Genomic DNA, 21654 nt, shown 5'->3' with positions numbered 1-21654 from the left:
GACTGAGCGGAATCCGCGAGCCGCATGTCAACAACCAACGTGTACATCGGGTACGGAGGTCCTGGGCCTTGCGAGTACCAGAGCAGTCGACGTTTGCTGGCAAGTCGGCAGTCCATCGGCGGGTCAAGTGGAAGTGGCTGCATCGAACGGATGCTCGAAGCGTCTCGCCAAATTTTTTAGTTCTGTTGGGGAGCGACCAATGCCGCACCACCATGAGCAGGGTTCCCAGCAAAGTGAGGCCGGCCCCTGTAATTGTAATCGGACTTGGGCCCATACTTAGGTAGGTAGGCTGTACCTGAGTCCTGGTACCTTTCCCACGTACCTAGGTACCTACCTAAGTACCATAGGGTTCGTAATCAGAATACCTGCGAGCGAAGTACTGAATACTAAACGAGTTACAACGTACTTTGGAGTATACCTGATAGCAAGGTATCTAGTACATGGATGACACAGGTATAGCGCGTGCAGTGAGACGTACCTGGATCCTGGTGACGCAACACCCCCTTCACACCAATGCACAAGAATACATGTACAAGCTACCGAATGACCAAGTACTCGTAGTGCTGAAAAACTGAATCGTACGTTCCCCGACCATTCCCTGCGACCGTTAGGCACAGAGGGACAAGAGATGAGGGCACAGCATCAGCCATGATTTGATCGATCGAATCGCAGAAAGAGATATCACTCAACAAGCAGACCAGATATTCCAATTTCTTAGAGGCTTTTTGCTTCGGACTTTTAACCGAGATAAAATATTTTTGTGGCACCATTATTGAACTTTGTGATTCTGGCTAGATACGCCAGTACTGTAACGAGTAGTCAGTCGATTTATGGGATGACGTACTTGCGATTCAATTGGCACTTTCCATGATCCTTCTTACTCGTACTACGTGTACATGAACGGTGACGCATAGGCGAGAATGGTAAGTACTTGACTTGCAAGTACAACTCTGAATTTAACGGTGACCTCCACTATTGCTTCCCAAGACTGGGAGCATGGCATTGAAAAGGGGGCAAATATTGAATGCGACTCAGCAAGTGGTTTGTTCCCTTGCCTTCATACCTGGCTGCGTCGTGCGCTTGTTCAACCAGTGTGTATGGATAATTGCTTCTAAAATAATATGCATCATTCTTTGTTCATGAAGAATCCGCAATAGTCAACCATTTCATATGCGATTTCAAGATTCTAGCCGATTCCTGCGGTCCGACCAAGGTCAGCGGTATACTTGCTACCTTTGTACGTAAGTACAAGTATTATTAATATCTACAACCTTACAAAGGTAAGTAGACCACGGCACTCATTCGTACTGACGTACATCATGTACTTACGGAGTACTGTACGAAGGACTGTACATGTAGCAGTTGTACACGTACATAAGTACAATTAAGTACAGTCAAGTCAGTAAGTACGGAGTAGGTGTGCTATGTAGAATGCACACATGTGCCTGCCTGCACACATGTGCCTGTCTATATTAAGGGATATACAGGTACGCCACGTGCCTGAACGTTGCATCCTTCCGTCCGTAAGTACTTGAAATTGTGCAGGGTACCTAGTACCCATACATGCACCCGTAGGTTGCAACGTTCAAATGCACTCCGTAGTACTCCGTAGGGCGCTCATGCCAACTTTAAATGCTTACTAGTACAAGTTACCTGCACACTGCGAATGGTTTGCGATTTGTCCTTCCTTACTAGTACCTTTCAAAGCCGCTCAGCCATCGCGGAGCAATCGAGCGACAGATATGTACATGCACACGAACGGCGACAATTCGATGTATCAGTTACATTGTGCCTTCTCACCGTTAGAGACACAAGCAGATATTACTGTAAGGCCCAAAGTCTCGAACAATACATCGCAATAGGTGGACGGTACCTGGGTACGTACTCGGAACCCATTTCCGCTTTGCATGCCACAGCGTACCTCTGTCCGTCACTGCTGATCCCTTTATGCAATTACTTATTTACTTACAACTACTGTAGGTGTGGCTCATCGCTAGCCATGACATTTCATGGCGTGAATGTGCTTTGAGTCCTCCGTACATTGACGGATTACGAGTAATGCAGTAATTCCCAGGACGAGTGAGCTGCCTGAACTTGCCGCTTCTATTGCAGCACACTTTGGCACTTGAGAGCAAAGCGACACAAGCCCGCGAACTTACAGGACTTCCATCGAACCCCTGAACGTGTATGCTGTAATTGGTACTCGCAGGTAGGCCGTGGATTAATAGTGCTGAAATCATACTCCGTAATTACTGCACGAAGAGTTTCAGTGGACGTTGTGAGTACGGAGTACCAGTACAGCTAAGTACAGTACACCTATTTACTAGTACTATCCCCAGCACTATCACCTGGCTTGTCGCGTTGTGGTGTAGTACAAGTACATGTACTTGTAATTATATGTACATGTATCGATGTACGGAGGACTCCGTACTCTGTCTGTCCTGAACTCCCCTTTTTCTCCCAGACGCTAATGCACGGCATTTGGGTTTGACAACTTGGACCGGGAGCACCAAGTGACGTGGGTTGCATTATCCCGCCATTGCCTTGTTTGGATTAGCGGGCAAATGTGGTTGGGAGCCCACCAACTGTGCACGCCCTGGCGGCTCCAGACCCATGCGAAACTTACGAGTCGAGATACTGTATGTCCCCCAATTTTTTTGGGTGTACCCTTTTGTTGGTGGGACTACCTGGTTCAACAAGATCGAGGTACTCCGTACTTTTACGACCGTTGGCTTGCGTTGCTGTGCCTAGTTGGTCGCCATTCACCTGTACTTACTTACACCTAACGTACTTACTGTACAGCAAGTACACACAGCAGGTAGTCCGGGCTTTCAACGCGTGTGTGTACGTGTATCCTTTCCCATCGCCGCTCCACCATCCGCTCTACCGACCACTCCAGAATCTGTCTCCCGTATCACTCCATTTCGCGATTTGCCGTTTGTAAGAGGAGATTTGGGCAAATCCTCACTTACTTCGTCTTTTCAATCACACCTTTTCCGTCGAGCATCTCTCCCCCTTCCTACTAGCCTTTCCCAAGCTTGCCTCAGATCCGAGCATTAAGGTATCCTGCGAAAATAGATTGGCTGGCTGGTGCCCAGACGTCCCATCCGCAAGCAGCGGCTCTCCGACTTTCAATTCATCATCTCAGAACCTAGTACCAAATCTGTCGAAACCTGACCGTCAAGATGCGTCCCGAAGTCGAGCAAGACCTCGCTCACACCCTGCTCGTCGAGCTTCTTGCATACCAGTTTGCCTCCCCTGTCAGATGGATTGAAACCCAAGATGTCTTCCTCGCCGAGAGGACCGCCGAGCGCATCGTCGAAATCGGCCCGGCAGATACGCTCGGTGTGATGGCTAAGCGCACTCTGGCCTCAAAGTACGAAGCGTATGACGCCGCCAAATCAGTCCAACGCCAAATCCTATGTTACAACAAGGACGCAAAGGAGATTTACTACGATGTTGATCCGGTCGAGGACGAGCCCAAAGCCGCCGCTGAGTCTTCCGGCGATGCTTCCGTGGCCACACCGGCGACAGGAGCTGTCCCTGCGGCCGCCCCAACAGCAGCTGCTCTTCCCCCTCCCAGCTCGGGTCCTGCGGCCCAGGTTCCTGATGAGCCCGTTCTAGCTATCGACATTGTTCGGGCCCTGATAGCGCAAAAGCTCAAGAAAGGACTCCTGGACGTTCCCCTCGGCAAGGCCATCAAAGATCTTGTTGGAGGTAGGCTACTCCATCCATCTCTTTCAACAGTCTGGTTCTAACGCTTGGCTCTGTAGGCAAGTCCACTCTTCAGAACGAAATTCTTGGTGATCTCGGCAAGGAGTTTGGATCCACTCCCGAAAAGCCGGAGGATACTCCCCTCGATGAACTCGGTGCCGCCATGCAGGCAACATTCAACGGCAACTTGGGCAAGCAGTCTCAGTCCCTTATTGCCAGGTTGATATCCTCCAAGATGCCGGGAGGCTTCAACATCACAGCCGCTAGAAAATATCTGGAGACGAGATGGGGTCTTGGCTCCGGCAGGCAAGACGGAGCGTTGCTTCTCTCCCTCACAATGGAACCCGCAGCCCGTCTTGGCTCCGAGGCCGACGCAAAGGCCTTTCTGGACGATGTCACTCAAAAGTACGCCGTTAACGCCGGAATCAGTCTGTCCACCGCGTCAGCCGATGGCGCGTCCGGTGGTTCTGGCGCCGGCATGATGATGGATCCTGCCGCCATCGATGCCCTCACCAAGGACCAACGGGCTCTGTTCAAGCAGCAACTGGAGCTTTTTGCGCGCTATCTGAAGATGGACCTACGCTCCGGCGACAAGGCCTTCATCAACTCTCAAAAGTCGGAAAAGCTTCTGCAGACACAACTCGACTTGTGGACAGCCGAACATGGCGACTTCTACGCTTCGGGCATCGAGCCCGTCTTCAGCCCCCTCAAAGCTCGCACATACGATTCGTCGTGGAACTGGGCCCGACAGGATGCCCTTAGCATGTACTTCGACATCATCTTCGGCAGGCTGCAGGTCGTCGATCGTGAGATCGTCAGCCAGTGCATCCGCCTCATGAACCGATCGAACCCCAAACTCCTCGACTTCATGCAGTATCACATCGACAACTGCCCCACCGAACGTGGAGAGACCTATAAGCTTGCCAAAGAGCTCAGCCAGCAGCTCATCGAGAACTGTAAGGATGTCTTGGATGTGCCTCCCCACTACAAGGACGTGGCCATTCCCACTGGTCCCCGCACCACCGTCGATGCGCGGGGTAACTTGAACTACGAAGAAGTCCCCCGGGCCAGCTGCAGAAAGCTCGAGCATTATGTTCAGCAGATGGCGGAGGGTGGCAAGATTTCTGAATATGGCAACCGCACCAAGGTTCAGAGTGACCTGCAGCGCATTTACAGGCTCATCAAGCAGCAGCACAAGATGTCCAAGACGTCCCAACTGGAGATCAAGTCCTTGTACGGAGATGTTTTGCGCTCTCTTGCCATGAACCAGAGCCAGATCATTCCCAAGGAGAACGGGAAGAACAAGAAGACCAGCATCAAAGCCTCCAGCAACAAGGGCAAGGTGGAGACGATTCCTTTCTTGCATCTCAAGCGCAAGACTCTGCACGGCTGGGACTACAGCAAAAAGCTTACTGCCGCTTACCTCAACTGCTTGGAAGATGCCGCCAAGTCTGGCGTTACCTACCAGGGCAAGTTCGTGCTCATGACTGGCGCCGGCGCCGGCTCGATCGGCGCGGAAGTTTTGCAGGGCCTCATCAGCGGCGGTGCCAAGGTAGTAGTTACCACCAGCCGATTCTCGAGAGAGGTTACGGAGTACTACCAGTCCATGTATGCCCGCTATGGCTCGCGCGGATCTCAGATTGTCGTCGTCCCCTTCAACCAGGGCAGCAAGCAAGACGTCGAAGGTTTGGTTGATTATATTTACGATACCAAAAATGGTCTCGGTTGGGACTTGGACTTCATTGTCCCGTTTGCCGCTATTTCGGAGAATGGCCGTCAGATCGACAGCATCGACTCGAGGTCCGAACTTGCTCACCGCATCATGCTCACCAACCTTATCCGCCTCCTGGGATGCGTCAAGATGCAGAAGACTGAGAGGGGTTTCGAGACTCGGCCCGCCCAGGTTGTACTCCCCCTTTCTCCGAACCACGGTACCTTTGGCAGCGACGGTCTCTACTCCGAGTCCAAGCTCGCGCTTGAGACGCTCTTTAACCGGTGGTACTCGGAGAGTTGGGCCAACTACCTCACCGTCTGTGGTGCCGTCATCGGTTGGACCCGTGGCACTGGTCTCATGTCTGGCAACAACATTGTTGCAGAAGGCGTCGAGGCGTTCGGTGTCCGCACTTTCTCGCAGCAGGAGATGGCCTTTAACCTGCTGGGTCTCATGTCACCCTCGATTGTGGACCTCTGCCAGTCGGAACCAGTCTTTGCCGATCTCAATGGTGGCCTCCAGTTCATCCCCAACCTGAACGAGGCAATGACGAAACTCCGCAAGGATATTATGGAAACAAGCGAGATCCGCAAGGCCGTCGCCAAGGAGAGCGCCATTGAAAACACCATTGTCAACGGTGCCCAATCGGAGGCTCTTTACAAGAAGAAGACGGTTGACCCACGCGCCAACATTAAATTCGACTTCCCCACGCGGCCAGATTGGAAGACCGAGATTGCCCCCCATAATGAAAAGCTGAAGGGTATGGTGGACCTCGAAAAGGTCGTCGTCATCACCGGTTTCGCGGAAGTCGGCCCTTGGGGCAACTCTCGTACCAGATGGGAGATGGAGGCATATGGCGAGTTCTCTCTTGAAGGTTGCGTCGAGATGGCCTGGATCATGGGCCTCATCAAGAACCACAAGGGCCCACTGAAGGGTAAGCCGTACTCCGGCTGGGTCGATGCAAAGACTGGTGACCCAGTCGAGGAAAAAGACATTAAGCAGAAGTATGAGAAGTTCATCCTGGAGCACTCGGGTATTCGCCTAATCGAGCCGGAGCTGTTTGACGGATATGACCCCAACAAGAAGCAGCTGCTTCACGAGGTCGTCATTGAAGAAGACCTCGAGCCCTTTGAGGCTTCCAAGGAGACTGCTGAAGAGTTCCGACGCGAGCATGGCGACAAGGTCGAGATATTCGAGATTCCCGACAGCGGCGAGTACACCATCCGCGTGAAGAAGGGTGCGTCGCTCTGGATCCCCAAGGCTCTCCGCTTCGATCGCCTCGTCGCAGGTCAGATACCGACCGGCTGGGACGCCAAACGATACGGCATCCCGGAGGACATCATCTCGCAAGTCGACCCTGTCACTCTTTTCCTCTTGGTCTCTACTGCCGAGGCGCTCCTCTCCTGCGGCATAACCGACCCTTACGAGTTCTACAAGTATGTTCACGTCTCCGAAGTCGGCAACTGCGTCGGATCCGGCATGGGTGGCGCTGCTGCTCTCCGCGGGATGCATAAGGATCGTTTCCTTGACAAACCTCTCCAAAATGATATCCTCCAGGAGTCGTTCATCAACACGATGGCCGCTTGGGTGAACATGCTGCTGATCTCCTCGTCGGGACCCATCAAGACACCTGTTGGTGCCTGCGCCACTGCGGTGGAGTCGGTGGACATTGGGTATGAAACCATCATGGAGGGCAAGGCTCGTGTTTGCTTCGTGGGTGGATTTGATGACTTTGGCGAAGAAGGCTCGTACGAGTTTGCCAACATGAAGGCGACAAGCAATACCGTTGATGAGTTGGCACATGGTCGAACCCCGAAGGAGATGTCCCGCCCCACCACCACCACCAGGAACGGCTTCATGGAGTCCCAGGGCTGTGGTATTCAGGTTATCATGACGGCCAAGCTGGCCCTCGACATGGGTGTTCCGATCTACGGCATCTTGGCTCTCACCACGACCGCATCTGATAAGATTGGTCGTTCTGTTCCGGCCCCTGGTCAGGGTGTGCTCACGACGGCCCGCGAGCATGCCGGCAAGTATCCATCGCCCCTGCTGAACATCGATTACCGCCGCCGCCAGATTGAGATTCGCAAGAGGCACATCAAGCAATGGCAGGAATCCGAGCTGGAGTTTGTGCACGAAGAGATTGATGCAATGAAGGCTCAGGGTACCTGTTTTGATGAGAAGGAGTACGCCCACGACCGCATCGCGCATATTGAAAAGGAAGCCGCTCGCCAAGAAAAGGAGCTCCTTCGAAGTATGGGCAACAACTTTTGGAAGAGCGACACCAGCATCGCTCCACTTCGTGGTGCCCTCGCCACCTGGGGTCTTACCATCGACGATCTTGGCGTTGCCTCCTTCCATGGCACCTCTACCAAAGCGAACGATAAGAACGAGTCATCGGTTATTTGCCAGCAGCTTCGCCATCTCGGACGCAGCAAGGGCAACGCCGTGCTCGGAATCTTCCAGAAGTACCTCACTGGTCATCCAAAGGGTGCTGCGGGTGCTTGGATGATGAACGGCTGCCTGCAGGTTCTTAATACCGGCTTGGTTCCTGGCAATCGCAATGCCGACAATGTCGATCCTATCATGGAACAGTACGACCTCATCGTGTACCCCAGCCGCAGCATCCAGACGGATGGCATCAAGGCCTTCTCCGTCACATCCTTTGGCTTCGGACAAAAGGGTGCGCAGGCCATTGGTATCCACCCCAAATATCTGTACGCGACGCTCGACGAGCGAAGCTACGACGAATACTGCGCCAAAGTGGAAGCACGGCAGAAGAAGGCCTACCGTTTCTTCCACAACGGTCTCATCAACAACAGCCTCTTCGTGGCCAAGACAAACTCCCCGTATTCCGACGAGCAGCTGAGCAGTGTGCTTCTGAACCCCGATGCTCGCGTCTCCGAAACGGCGACATCTGAGCTCAAATATTCTGCCAATTTCATGAAGCAGTCCGAGAAGATTGTGCCGGCTTCCAGGGTCGGAGAGACTCAGAAGGTCATGGAAGCGCTGGCTCACAAGGTGGCCAACAAGAACAGCAAGGTTGGCGTTGACATCGAGCATATATCGTCTGTCAATATTGACAACGACGTGTTCCTGGAGCGCAACTTTACGGCGGAGGAAATCAAGTATTGCCAAAAGGCCCCGAGCCCACAAAGCTCCTTCGCTGGCCGGTGGAGTGCGAAGGAGGCCGTTTTCAAGTCTCTCGGTGTTGCCAGCAAGGGTGCCGGCGCGGCGATGAAGGACATTGAAATTCTGCGTGACGAAAACGGCGCACCTGCTGTCTCGGTAAGCATGGCCATGTAACGCTAGTTTGTCGCAGCAGCTAACATTGAAACAGCTCCATGGCACAGCGGCTGCTGCTGCGAAGCAAGCTGGTGTGAAGAATATTACGCTGTCCATCTCCCACTCCGACAGCCAGGCTGTCGCCGTGGCCGTTGCCACCTTTTAGACTGGGATGTAGCTAGCAGTGTTCAGTATGCATTGCAGCATGGGTTTGGTAGACCTGGCAGCTCAATGGGATGCGGTTTCCGGCGTTGACTTGGGAGTAGTTTTTGGTTCTGCAAGTGAACTAACTCGATGATTGGTGGGGGAATATGGCTTAGAGGATGCTTTCAAAAGAGTGGCTTGCATCAGTGATTCTTCGCAATCAGTAGACAGTACTTCACGTTTAATGTACCATGATATTGTTTGAAAAGTTTGCAACTTTGAAGTAATCTTGAGAGAATGGTACTGATACGTGTATCTCATGACCAAGGGCCACCGAAGAAGGTATATAGGGATGTTGGGTCGAGGCCTGCCGCTGGTAATGCGAAAGGCTAGAATACCGATGCTTGCTCGATGATGCATCAGCACGATCCGAGTCGTGGAAACCTCGAAGAGGTAGCATGCGGGCGCATTTTGAGCTCCATCATGCACGGCATCACAAGAGCGAAAGTCCTCGAACTCATGCGGTGTTCCCCCTTCCAGCGAGGCTTACCCTCCTTGACGCAGTCGGCCCAATGCTTTATGACGCGATGGTCGAGATAGTACATGGTATGCAACGGCATTGAATCATGGGACCAACCATAATTCCCTCCGGCCAGGTCATTGACCTCTTCCTCTGCCGCGACCTCGGCCTCCTCCACGACTCCCCCTCCCTCTATCTCCAGTGCCGCGACCTCCGCCATGGTCGCCTCTTGAATATCCGCCACCTCTGCCACCCCTATAATTGCTCTGTGGGCGATTTTGCAATTCGGTGGCCTTGTCGATGATTTCGGGAGGGATTCGGAGATATTTGATCTGAGCTATATCAGTACATTGGATGGGTGAGTAAGCTGCGAGGGCCCTGCTCACATTGTTGCCCTTGATATATGCTTCTTTTAACCGCACAAACTTGCCTCCATCCTATTTGAAATATATCATGTTAGCCTTACTGGATTCAAAAGGCCAAGTTCCCGTTTCCCGTGGGGTGGGGACAAATGGAAGGCTGGGGGGGGGGGGGATACAGGACTGGTCTGGACCACCTCTTTGAGGGTGAGGTTCATCCACGTGTCGCACTGGACAAGATGCCCGTTGAATGTCTCGCCATTCTTCAGCTCGACGAGCATAGGATGGCCTTGGGCGGCGTTGAGCAGGCCTAGAGGCAGCTGGGATTGAAGCAAGTGGAAAATTAGTTTCTCTGGTCTGGTGGCTCCAGGACATGTCCATCGCATCAAGGGTTCAGACAGCCTCGTACCATGATTTCCTGCTCACACGATGCAAGGTTTGCAGTGGCAGGGCGTGCGTCTGCGGCGAGGTCGAGAGGTGCGAGTATGTATGTGTCTGGGTAATGTGTACTGGTTCTGGTCTCTTGGCGTTGATTTGAGCTGAAGCACTGTGACGCACGCAGAACTCGTACTTGGACATTACTAGTGGTTACACTAGTGCGTACATAAGCATGCTTGCAACACTCAACATAACTCATAGTGCTTTGACGTTGCGTGGGGACGGTTAAGTGGGATATGTAGCTATCGCGATAGCTGCATATCACACATATACACATACAGGTCTGCCGTACTCCGTAGGAGTATACTGGATAAATATATGTGCAGTACTTCCGTAAGGAGTAATTGATTAATAATACTTGGGTTCTGACTAGTACTTGTACATGTACTGTACATGCACATGTACTTACTTGTGGAGGCGAGTGAAAGCCTTACACGCGACTGTCAACCCTCCGCCAGTTGGCCTTACTTTAGTAGTTGTACATGTACTTAAGTATTGATGCAGTATAGTACTCCGTAAGTAATACCTACGTGAGTACCTTGTATGGATGTTGACCTTACTTAGTTGTACATGCAAGTATTGATGTAGTATAATAAGTGCCTACATGAGTACCTTGCACGGATGTAGTATGAAATAACAGGGAATTGCTGTCTAAAGTACTTCGTACTCCGTACGGATTAAAGTAATGCATGTACCAGTAATTTCCTCCGTACGGAGTAGGTGTAGTCCTCCTCTGCACAGTTGGTACGGAGTACATGGACGGACTCCACACTGGTAGTGGTTTCTTGTACACACACTGTTACAGCCTCATAGATTGCTGTGTGCCATCCGCTGCACAGATCTTGTCATGTTTGCGTCCACAAGCTCTCATAGAACCCGTTTTTCAAGACAACAGCGCCGGGCGAGGCGCGATGGGCGACCATGCGCGTTAGTCAATGGATGTATGATGGACTGCGGCACGGCTTGTGCCCAGCAGCCCACAGGATTGCGCTGCGACATGCCGACGCGTCCGCACACCCCATGCTCGCGCATCCTATTCACGACGTCCATACGAGGCTGAGGCAGCGTCGGCGGTATGCAGCGACGCCAATTAGAACGGGCGGGACGGTCGACATGGCCGGAGCGGGTTCTGCGACGGCAACTCGATCTGCGGCGCCTCATGGAGCGCCAGGGCGACGTTCCGCCTGGGAGGACCGTCTTCTTGGTCCGACGTCGCCAACCGAGGCGACCCTGATGGGTTCACCGGTGGAAGACATCATCGGTGCCCTCCTGGCGATGCGTGACCCTCGAGGCTGGAGCTACCATGGCCAAGACATTGACCGCCATGGACGGATCATCCAGCTCGTCCGCCATCTGCTCGAAGTCCGAGGTCAGCCTGCGAGCCCTCTCCTTTACGAATGCATCATGGACGCCATGATCGAGCCCAAGGGTTCCGCGAAGGGGATGCGCAGGCTCCTCGACGACATATCCGTCCTGGGAATGAAGCCGACCGAGGCCATGTGCCGAAGCGCGTTGGCAGTCCTCGCCAATCACCCGGATTACGTCCTACGCCAGTCGATACTAGCCGTCATGCAAGAATTCTGGTTTACGGTCGATACTTCCTCGAGGCAGAGTGTGGTGCTCGGCCTGCTGCGCGATGGACAATACGAGCTGGCGTACGCCAGGTTGTTGGAGAAGGAAAGTCCAGTCGAAGGGTGGACGTATGATATCTTCATCATGGTCTTCGGCAAGCTAGGTTTCGTGGACGAGATGATGCAGCTTCTCCGTCGCAGGAAGATGCTGCTGCCTTCGGATGGCGCGGTCCCAAGGCTTCTACACTACGCTTTGGATGTCTGCAGCAGGTATTTCCACCACGCAGGGACCGTCTATTGCTGGAACGGCACGGTCAAGGGCTCCCCGCTGCAGGTTCCCGACGGCATTGTCGAAAACGTGCTGGCGACGGCGGCGCGGCACGGCGATGCTTCTCTGGCGACGGAAGCGCTCGACATGATTGCCCAGAGGACCCGCGTTCTGGCTTACCACTACGAGGCGGTAGCCGAGTCGTTCGTCAAGAGCGGCGACATGGTAGGCGCGTTGCGCGTCCTCTGCATCATGAAGGGAAACGGCATCTGCATCGGGCGTGGGAACACGCGAGCAATGCATGCGGCAATGAGGCGCAAGCCGAAACTCATCGGCGATGTCGAGTCGGCCCTCAGGAGTCTGGACATTGGCGGCCAAGCACCGGCAGCCGTGGTCGACCTGGTGTTGGAGGCGACGGCGGAAATTCATGGTGGCGAAAGGGCGATGGATCTCTACGGCGACGTTGTGCATCTGTGCGGCGAGCCGGCAGGTGCCCGAGCGATGCAGGCTCTCATCATGCACTCCCGGGACGGCGAAACGAGGAACAGGTTGATGCAAGACTACATGCGCAACGTTACCGAGGAAGACGACCCGGTGCGCTACCCACGAGAGTACGCAAGGCTTATCTCGGCCTGCGCCGAGGCCGGGCAGATGGATCTTGCGTTTCGGTTCGCGGCACAGGCGGTGTCGGCGTCTGCTTCGTCCGCTACCGGCGAGCAGGAGCTGACGTGGGTCAAGGCGCTGGTCGAACAGGCGGTTGCTTGCGAGGATGGTCGGATCTGGGACGTTGTGGACAAGCTGAGCAGTATCGAGACGAGATCAACCGTGCAGAGGGTGCTGCAGCAGTCGCGGCTGGCGAGGCGGGCGGCCCAGCGGAAGGAAGTTGGCGCTGCATCGGCGAAGAGTTGAGCAGACCAGAGCAGAGCAGACAGGCTCGTCTGCGGTGTCCGTGTCTGGATCCGACACCACGTCTCTGTACTTGCGGTGGCGGCTGCCCAAGTGCCTGGCTACGTTGGTCTGCATGGCATCATCGTTGGTCGGATGTCGATATCATCACCATCCGTGTCCGACATGACTGTGGCGAGGCATACGCAGAGCTGCTTACATTTATGTACGCGTATGTACATGCATCCAAACGCACGTGCATGGAGCATGCATACCTACATTTACACACACAAGCACATTCTCCATACATCAGGCGGGTTTCATCCGAGGATGAGAAACGACGGCAAGGTGACACACTACAATTAGGTGGTGGATAGAAGGTGATGATGTCAACGGGTACCATGAAACTGGTGGGTACCAGATGTTCGCTAGAGCTCGCTCCGTGACGACTACTTGGCTACCTGATCATCAATACTACCTACATTCGAGGTGAGAAGAAGGCAGACAAGCATCCGCGAGATCGAATTTCGTGCGCGATGGCGTCATTGTGAGGAGGATTATAATTGGTTTACACGTACGGAACTGACGGATCCATGGCGACTGAGCGATAAGTGCAACTCATCGGGTGCTACCATGGCACTACTTGAGAAGAACTAGGAGCGAGGTACGGTACTTGACAGTATCAAGATAGTAATAATTATTACTTGTTACATTCCTATCAGTATGGGTCTTTGAAACATTGGTAATCAGTGCGAGTACGGAGTACATGCCGTGCAAGCATGCACGTGCCAATGTAGGGCGCAGGTGGTATTTCGTTCTAGTATGTGATAGACGTAACGCCAGGCACTTACAAGTGCCCAGATAGGCAGACAGCCACCACCAACTAGTGCGAGTTAATGATCTGCGCAAGTATTACCTGTTAGTACAGTACGTACTCAAGTAGCGCTGTCGGATCATCACTAGTGATCCATCACATCGCGTTGCGTAACGGCCTAATACTACTCCATACTCCGTATCTACTCCGTATCTTCTCCATATCTACTCCATATCTACTCCGTACAGCAAGTATGCATATATAGTTCAGTCTCGAGCATGAAGTAATTATACGTCTCGTGTGTTGGTAGGTGCCTACCTATTCGTGGTGGACGTCTGTCCCTACAAGTTTGAAGTATGTGCCTAGACACAGCAGGTATGTATTAATGTACGGAGTACAGGACGGTACCATTCAACTCAACGTCTTTGGTGCGAAGTGCCATAAGTTCACTTGCTAGCTACAAGCTATTCATACTTACGAGTACCTAGTAGGCAAAGAAGGAGTCAAGAGCACAGCTGGTAGGTAATGATCGTAAGTACCAGCCACTCGGTGGTGACAGAGGAGGGACGAAGCGAGTGTCCAAGGTCACGTCCAACCTCCTATTCCAGCGATTGGATCCGCTCCGTCCCGCTGGAGCCGCGAACCGACGCCGCCAGAAGGACCGTTTCAATTGCGCACGACATAGTAATTACCGAGCCGTGGCGAGCTGGCTAACAGCCTAGCGGGTTGGTGGGCTGAAGTAAGCGCCGCTGGTGCGGGCGCGATGCCACGGATGTCCGTGGACGAGGCGGCGGTCCTCGCCCATTATTGCTGGAAGCAGCCAGGCTGACAAACACATCCTCAACCGCTCGCCCTGCGCAATCAGCTCCTTCTTGTAGTCACCTTCCAACCAAACGGAAGCTTATGCGAGATGGGCCTAGATTTTGCAGCTCATTCTTCGTGTACTTCCTTACTTGTGCGTGCGTATAGACGTTTATTTATATATACCTCTGTTCCGTTGCCACTGGTGTAGATTTTCCCTAGATAGCGAGTAGACATCATATCCATACCTTTGAGCGTTCGTGCCATACTCCTCAGGGAGGAGCATCTCTTTGTCGTTCCTGCTCAGTACTCTGCCTCACCGGTAGCCGCGTCCGTCGCAAACTGGCAAGAACGATTCGCCACGGCGTGACTCGCAAACCTCGTTCGGCAGGTGCGAAGGTGACACAGAACGTGCCAGTATCACCAGCCGCTGCCGAGTCGACTTGATGGCTGCCTTGATCCGCGATGCCCCTCTCGGGCAGCTCATCCGCTGGGCCACCCGCAACAGATATCTTCAGTACCCCGAAGAGCGGCCGGATTTTGTCCTCCCCCAGCCCTGGAAGCAGCTTCTCGACAGCCTAGAAGGCGGCGGAGGGGTCGACGCCAACGTTGACCCCGGGGCGGGCACTGCAAACTCGTCTTCCGCCTCCTCGTCCTCCATGAGTGGCCGCCAGGAAAACCGTGACAATCGTGACGACGGCCCTGATCAAGATCCCTCATCTTCCTCGACACAAACATCAGCATCAAGCGATGCCCACGAGCAGCATGGCCCGCAGCAGCTGCAGCTTCATCGCACCACCTCCACCGTCGACACCCCGGCCTTTTCCGAGTCACGGCTCGAGGCCGAGCAGCTTCACGCCATGGAGAAGACACAGTCGTTGCCTGTCGTGCCCCGGCGCACAAAGGACGGCGCCATCCTCGTCGACTGGTACTACTCGGATGACCCCGACGACCCCCACAACTGGTCCAACGGGAAGCGTGCTCTCATCAGCGTCATCATCTGTCTCTATACCTTCGTCGTCTACGCCACCTCGGCCATCTACACGTCCTCCACGTATGGCATCATGGAGGAGTTCGGCGTCAGCCAGCTCGAGGCCACCCTCGGCCTGTCTCTCTACGTCCTTGGCTACGGCATCGGACCCCTCGTCTTCTCGCCCCTGAGCGAAATCCCGCGCATCGGCCGCAGCCCCGTCTACATCATCACCATGTTCCTCTTCGTCGTCCTCTCCATCCCCACCGCCTTTGCCTCCACATTCGCCGGTCTCCTCGTCCTTCGCTTTCTCCAGGCCTTCTTCGGCTCGCCCTGTTTGGCTTCTGGGGGCGCCTCGCTGGGCGACATGTACAGCTTGATGGCCCTGCCCTTTGCCATGGTCGCTTGGGTCTCTGCCGCCTACTGTGGACGTAAGCCGAGCTCCCCCTTCTCCCCCATGCCCTCGCCCCCTGCTTGCTTGCCTCGACTCTCGGATTGCTCACTGACCACGCTTTCTCTTTCCAGCCGCTCTCGGTCCGCTCCTCTCGGGTTTCTCCGTCCCCGTCATGGGCTGGCGATGGTCGCTCTTCGAGTCCATCTGGGCCTCGGCCCCCATCCTGCTCGCCATGTTCATCCTGCTGCCCGAGACAAGCACGCCGACCATCCTGTACTATCGCGCCCGCCGCCTCCGCAAGCTCACGGGCAACGAGCGCTTCATGTCTCAGAGCGAGATCGATCAGCGCAACATGAAGGTCTCCTCCATCTTCTTCGACGCCCTCATCAAGCCCATGGAGATCACCATCAAGGATCCCGCCGTGTTGTTTGTGCAGATTTACACTGCCATCATCTACGCCATATACTACTCTTGTGAGTCCTCCAGCCCACCGGTGACCGGCAAGTTCTTTCGCTGACCTCGGTTCCTTCTCCCCTTATGAAAACAGTCTTCGAGGTGTTCCCGCTCGTCTACCCCGTCTACTACGGCATGAACCTGGGCCAGATTGGCCTTGTCTTCCTCTGCATCCTCATCTCGTGCATCATCGGCGTCGTCATCTACTGTGGCTACCTCTACTTCTATGTCAACCCACGCATCGTCAAGTTCGGCCTTTCCGCCCAGGAGGACCGCCTCGTACCTGCTCTAGGCGCTGCCTTTGGCCCGACCATCGGCTTGTTTCTCTTTGCCTGGACAGCGCGGCCGTCAGTTCATTGGATCGTACCGACGATCGGCATCACCATCTACGGAGCCACCTGCTTCATCGTCATGCAGTGCATCTTCATTTACGTTCCCCTCAGCTACCCACAATACGCCGCCAGCCTCTTCGCGGCAAATGATTTCTTCCGCAGCGCTCTCGCCTGCGGAAGTGTCCTCTTTGCCAGCCCGCTCTTTGATCACCTCGGCGTCGCCCGGGGTACCAGTCTGCTAGGCGGCCTGAGCTGTATCGGCATCATCGGCATCTGGTTGCTGTACTTTTACGGTGCTCGCCTACGTGCCCTGAGCAAGTTTGCCGTTTCTGGCGAGTAAATAGATGGCACATCAGCTTTTGGCTGGAGATGGCAACCACGCGCTGCGTCACATAATGATGGCACCGCTCAACCTCGTGCGCCGGGTGAGTCGGCATGGACGAACGCCGATGGCATATACGTCATGCGCGCATCAGGCGGACGCGAACGTGCTACCCTGGCGTTGGGCGTACAGTGTCGGGTATGTACTGACATGCACGGGGAATGCAAATAGACACATGTTTTCTTTCGGCGTCCCTGAGAACAAGAAAGGGGTGGAGTAGGATATTAATAAAACCATTCCTAGTGTACTCCGTACGGAGTAGAACATGTCCATCCATGGTGTTACAGAGTGTGGCCCTTTCGAGACGGAGAGACCGGGGTATCAACCACCACGCGCAGCGCCTCATCTTACTCTAGCCAATTAATGGCTTTACCTTCAGACGGTCCAATGCAGGTAATTACATATTGAAAATCGCAACCTGGGTGCGGATGGTAAATCCGGGCGGCCCTATTCTACGCTGCCGAGATGCGTTGTTTGGAGATGCCCTGGCAAAGCTGGGCAGCCCTATTCTATTCAGCCGAAATGTGTGTTTTATTTGGAGATGCCGTTTTAAGACACGCCACCCCAAGACTTGTCTGGTAGCTTCCAGCCGTAGTTCGTCCCCTGATTGTGATTCCCAGACTGGAAAGAGCCATTTCCCCCAGGGTTGTTGTTGAAGTCGTACCATGCCTGACTTTGTTGTGGTTGGTCTTGGTTGTTGTGCAACACTTGCTGGTGCTGAGGCTGCTGTTGTTGCCGCTGCCTCTGGTGCTCTTGCATGTTCTGGTCCTGATTCTGGTGCTGATGCTGGTTTTGGTGCAGATTCGGTTGCTGGTGCTGTTGCTGGTGTGGGTTCGGGTGCTGTGGAGGGCGCTGTTGCATTGAACCCTTCCCAGGTCGTGCTGTTTGGTCTGCGGAACGCATGTTCACATCTTGGGGCGAGGCGGATGCTTGACCAAGTGGCAGCCCGCTTGGTGCATTGTAGGGCGACCTGGCTCTGCTCGACGATCGGCCGTCAGCCAATTGGCTGGCGTTTCCCACGCTGGACGATAATGCAGAGGCCAGAATTGTCAACGCCTGGTTGTCAGTCGAAAACGACGAGGATGTGTTGTGGCCGTGGTCGTACGACAGATACGAAGCCGCGCTTGGTGTCGTTCGCTGGTACTGGTACGGCTCATAGGAAATTCTATCCAAGGGGCCGTTCGACATGGCATCCGGGTACCTGTCATAGCTGGCATATGTCGACGCATCGTTCATGCCGACGGAGGATGTACGGTGAGAGGAGTCGGGAGTGGAGGAGTCTACTGCCTGCTGTGATGGCTGAAGCTGAGAACCGTTCACGGCCGACTGCGTGCTCCGCGTCGCCGTTGCCTGAGCTCTCTGGCCTTGTCGCGACTGCGCACGAGAGCCTGCTCTGTTTAGGCTGGGTGATTCTTTCTGGTGCTCCAGCGCGGCCTGAGACAAGGCCATAACATCCTGCAGCTGAGGGGAGTTGGCGGACAGTCGGTGGTTCGAGGCCCGAGAGCGGTCTTGCTGGGCTGGGGGGGGGGTCGTCGCGGTCGATGCGCCTTGGGAATGAGATAGGGATCGGGATCTGGATTGCGGTTGCGGTTGCGATTGGGCTTGAGATTGAGGTTGGAGTTGGGATTCGATATCGCGAGGCCATCCGGAGGTAGTGCCATGAGAGAGTGGGTAGTTGTCACGGCTATGGATCGGTCCAGAGACAGACGGCAGACTCCGTCGAGACCCACCCACCCGCGGCGCATTGTGTTGAGTATTGCTTAATTGACGGACAGTGTCGGTGTCCTGGAGCAGGCTGGTGGTGTCGGCTGGCGGGTCCGGATACTGCGACGCCCCCTGAGGTACCATCAATCCAGTGAGGTTCGTCTGCATCTGCTGCGAACCATGCGGCGGATCCTCAGAATGGGACAACGACCGAAAGTATGGATTGTGCTCCTGGGTAACCCCGGTCGGTGTCAGCATGCCTGTGACGGGTATCTGCGGATACGACGAGTAATCTGCCTCCGCAGATAGATCCTGCCCATCGTCCTCGGCCTCCCTGCTGTCTCCAGCTTGTTCCCCTCTCGGCTCGTGCCCGAGCTGGGTCAGATCATCATCGCCCTCGTCGTAGTCGGCAGAAACGATGGCTTCGGATAGGACCTTACGCACTCTCGGCTTTTGCGGTGCATACTCGCACCCGAGGCCTCCCGTTTCGCATTCAGAGCATGCCGGTCTCTCCCGGGGGCACTGTCCATTTGGTCAGTAGGAGGGAGACAACGACGGCCAATCGCGCAATCAACACATACCTTGACCCTACGCTGCTTGCACTTCAAGCAGGCAACTCGGGACTTGCCCAGCTTTCGGCCTTTCGATTCCCTGCCAGAGCCTTGCGACTGGGGTACCGGCCCCTTTGCTGTGCTGGGTGCGGATGGGGTAGCCGGAGATGCGTCCACCGCTGTCGTCGAGTTGCCTGCCGATGCCGAGTTCGAACTGTCCTTACTACTAGGATGCACGATGCGAAGTCTCTCGGCGCCATACTTGACAAGCATGTTGAGGGATTCCTTTTGGAGATCTGGGGACTGGTTGGCGAATATGTTGAACTGCTCTGTGGATAGCGAGTCTGGGTCGACACCTGCCTCGCTTAAATTTTTGATAGCAAACTCCCGTCTGCGGTTGGCCTCTTCCGGGGACACATTGATGGGGAAAGATCCCAACACCGACGATGTTATGACTTCAGTTTGGCCACCGGCTTCTTCAGCATCTTTGTCTTTGCCATCTGCGACTCCATCCTTGGACAAATCATGGGCCGCCTGTCCGTTCTGGGCCAACTCCGCCAACAGTTGCGCTTCGTGTCCCGTCTCGTCTGTTGGTTCGCCGTCTACCTTCTTTATTCGCTTCTGCGGTTTCCCACTCTCGTTCCGAGGCTTGGTTGAGTCCCGTCGTTTCTTCACAGAAGCCGACTTTTTGGGCGTCTTCTCCTTTCGTGGAGTTTGGGTAGCCAACTGTCGGGGAGTTGGTTTAAAAAGTTCGGCAATCTCGGCCACCGTCTTGTGGATGAGCGTGTGATCGTAGATAACGGAGATCGCCCGGCCGCCTTGCGGGAAGGATATTTTGACGGAGCCTCGACAGTCAAACGCAGGCCGACCTGAGGGCGGAATCAGACTCCACTTCACTTCGGCAGAAGGTGCAAAGCATTGTTACTTACTCATCGCTGCTGGGTCGGGCACCTTGTTGGTGTAATCGCCGATGACGAGTTTCGCCTTCTCCTTATTCTGGCGATTCCATTGTTGGACCGAGTCTTTGCAGAGGTAGCTGAAGCTCCATCCCTCGGGGCCGCGTGACATGTCTCGCATGACCCAAGAGCGGCCATCCGTTGCGCCCACGGTGGCGACGATGTGCCTGGCGACGGCCTGTTGTGGGAAAGGGTCGTCTTGGTGTTGGTTGGAGAGCACATCCGTTGCATTCACAACGCGTACCGTTTGTCCCTCGGAGGCGGTCGCGACGCCGCATGTCCAAATACCCCCCAGCGATGGGTCAACATTGTTGAGGTCGTCGAGGACCTCGTTCTCGTTCTGGGGGACATGGAGCGAGATCTGGGCTGTCGCACTGATATCGAGCGTGGTAGAGATGTGTTCTGCGCGAGTCGGCGTCGTCTGTTCTTCGAGGATGGTGTGCAGGCGTGTTTGAAGTTCGTCGACCGAGACGCACGAGGATGGCTTGGACGGGACAGCATCTGGCGCTCCAAAATTAAAGCTGGCAAGGAAGTCGGCCATGTCAGTAATCCGTCGCCGTCGCGGCTTGTCCTCGCGGGTGTTGAATAACCGGCCCACAGACAGCCTTTGCCGGTAACGCGCCGGAGCCTAGCAGTGCTGAGGCTACGCGCTGGTGAGACGGCTACGTTGTGACAAGTGGACGATTCTCTGAATGTTCCGTCGTAAGTTGGCGAAACGCGAGTACAAGAATTAGTTGGGGTGGATTGCGAGCTAGAGCATCTCGGAGACAAGCGGGTGCGAGACAGCCGGTGCTAGAGCAGCTACTCCACATGGATGATACCCGATCCCGAACCGATTTGAGCCATTACCTCAGTATCTTCATTTTTCCCTTTTGTGGTCCTAAGAGAAATGGCGAGCGTCGTGCAAAGCCCCAAGGCTCAAGAAATGTTAAGGCAGTGGTTGTGTAATTATAATGAAATTCTGAAGAGATTGATTGATCTAAGGAAATTAAGGAAATGAGTTCTCTTCATAGCTTATGTCTGTAATGGGCTCCAGCAGGGTTTAAGCAGTGATTGTGCAGCCGTTTGATGCGCGAGCCATTTTCCCCAGCTGTATCATTCAGCAAAGCGATCCGATTTGACTAAGCTGCCCGCTTAGTCAATTTCCCACACCTCCAAAGTTTGTAGCAGCACATGCTTGGGCACAAGCCTACTCACCATCACGGGATCAAGCCTGCATTATAATAGAGTAACAAGACATTGAAGTAATGTTGCTGTTTACTTCCGGGGTAATATTCCAGAATAGTATTTGTTCACTACACTGGTATGTTGGAGCTGACGATGGCTAACGTCCCAGGATCGCCGTAACAACGTGTAAATAGGGGAAGGGTTCGTACCCAACGAAAGCATCGATCAATCATTG

General features: G+C 54.4%; 4 protein-coding genes and 1 pseudogene across 4 annotated transcripts; 3 read left to right on the top strand and 2 right to left on the bottom strand.

The window, feature by feature from the left end:
* Positions 1 to 3185: 3185 nt before the first annotated feature.
* Positions 3186 to 8876, top strand: DCS_00748 (fatty acid synthase subunit alpha; the record flags this gene model as incomplete). Its single annotated transcript, XM_040798084.1, has 3 exons — positions 3186 to 3717; positions 3774 to 8713; positions 8766 to 8876. 3 exons carry the CDS (start codon positions 3186 to 3188, stop codon positions 8874 to 8876), a joined length of 5583 nt encoding a protein of 1860 aa, XP_040658967.1.
* Positions 8877 to 9273: 397 nt separating this feature from the next.
* Positions 9274 to 9711, bottom strand: DCS_00747 (annotated as a pseudogene).
* Positions 9712 to 11092: 1381 nt separating this feature from the next.
* On the top strand, positions 11093 to 12919 carry DCS_00746 (pentatricopeptide repeat protein; the record flags this gene model as incomplete). The annotated part of the gene is made up of 1 exon (XM_040798083.1): positions 11093 to 12919. The coding sequence occupies one exon, from the start codon at positions 11093 to 11095 to the stop codon at positions 12917 to 12919; it is 1827 nt and encodes a 608-aa protein (XP_040658966.1).
* Positions 12920 to 14956: 2037 nt separating this feature from the next.
* Positions 14957 to 16999, top strand: DCS_00745 (uncharacterized protein; the record flags this gene model as incomplete). The annotated part of the gene is made up of 3 exons (XM_040798082.1): positions 14957 to 15911; positions 16006 to 16347; positions 16422 to 16999. The coding sequence occupies 3 exons, from the start codon at positions 14957 to 14959 to the stop codon at positions 16997 to 16999; spliced, it is 1875 nt and encodes a 624-aa protein (XP_040658965.1).
* A 1246-nt stretch (positions 17000 to 18245) lies between these two features.
* DCS_00744 (uncharacterized protein) lies at positions 18246 to 20793 on the bottom strand (the record flags this gene model as incomplete). The annotated part of the gene is made up of 4 exons (XM_040798081.1): positions 18246 to 18614; positions 18776 to 19267; positions 19327 to 20165; positions 20226 to 20793. The coding sequence occupies 4 exons, from the start codon at positions 20791 to 20793 to the stop codon at positions 18246 to 18248; spliced, it is 2268 nt and encodes a 755-aa protein (XP_040658964.1).
* Positions 20794 to 21654: the final 861 nt, after the last annotated feature.

The sequence above is a fragment of the Drechmeria coniospora genome, chromosome 01 (genome assembly GCF_001625195.1).
Source record: "Drechmeria coniospora strain ARSEF 6962 chromosome 01, whole genome shotgun sequence".
NCBI lineage: Eukaryota > Fungi > Ascomycota > Sordariomycetes > Hypocreales > Ophiocordycipitaceae > Drechmeria > Drechmeria coniospora.
Note: the sequence above shows the minus strand (reverse complement) of the source record. Positions and strands in the feature narration are given on the sequence as shown.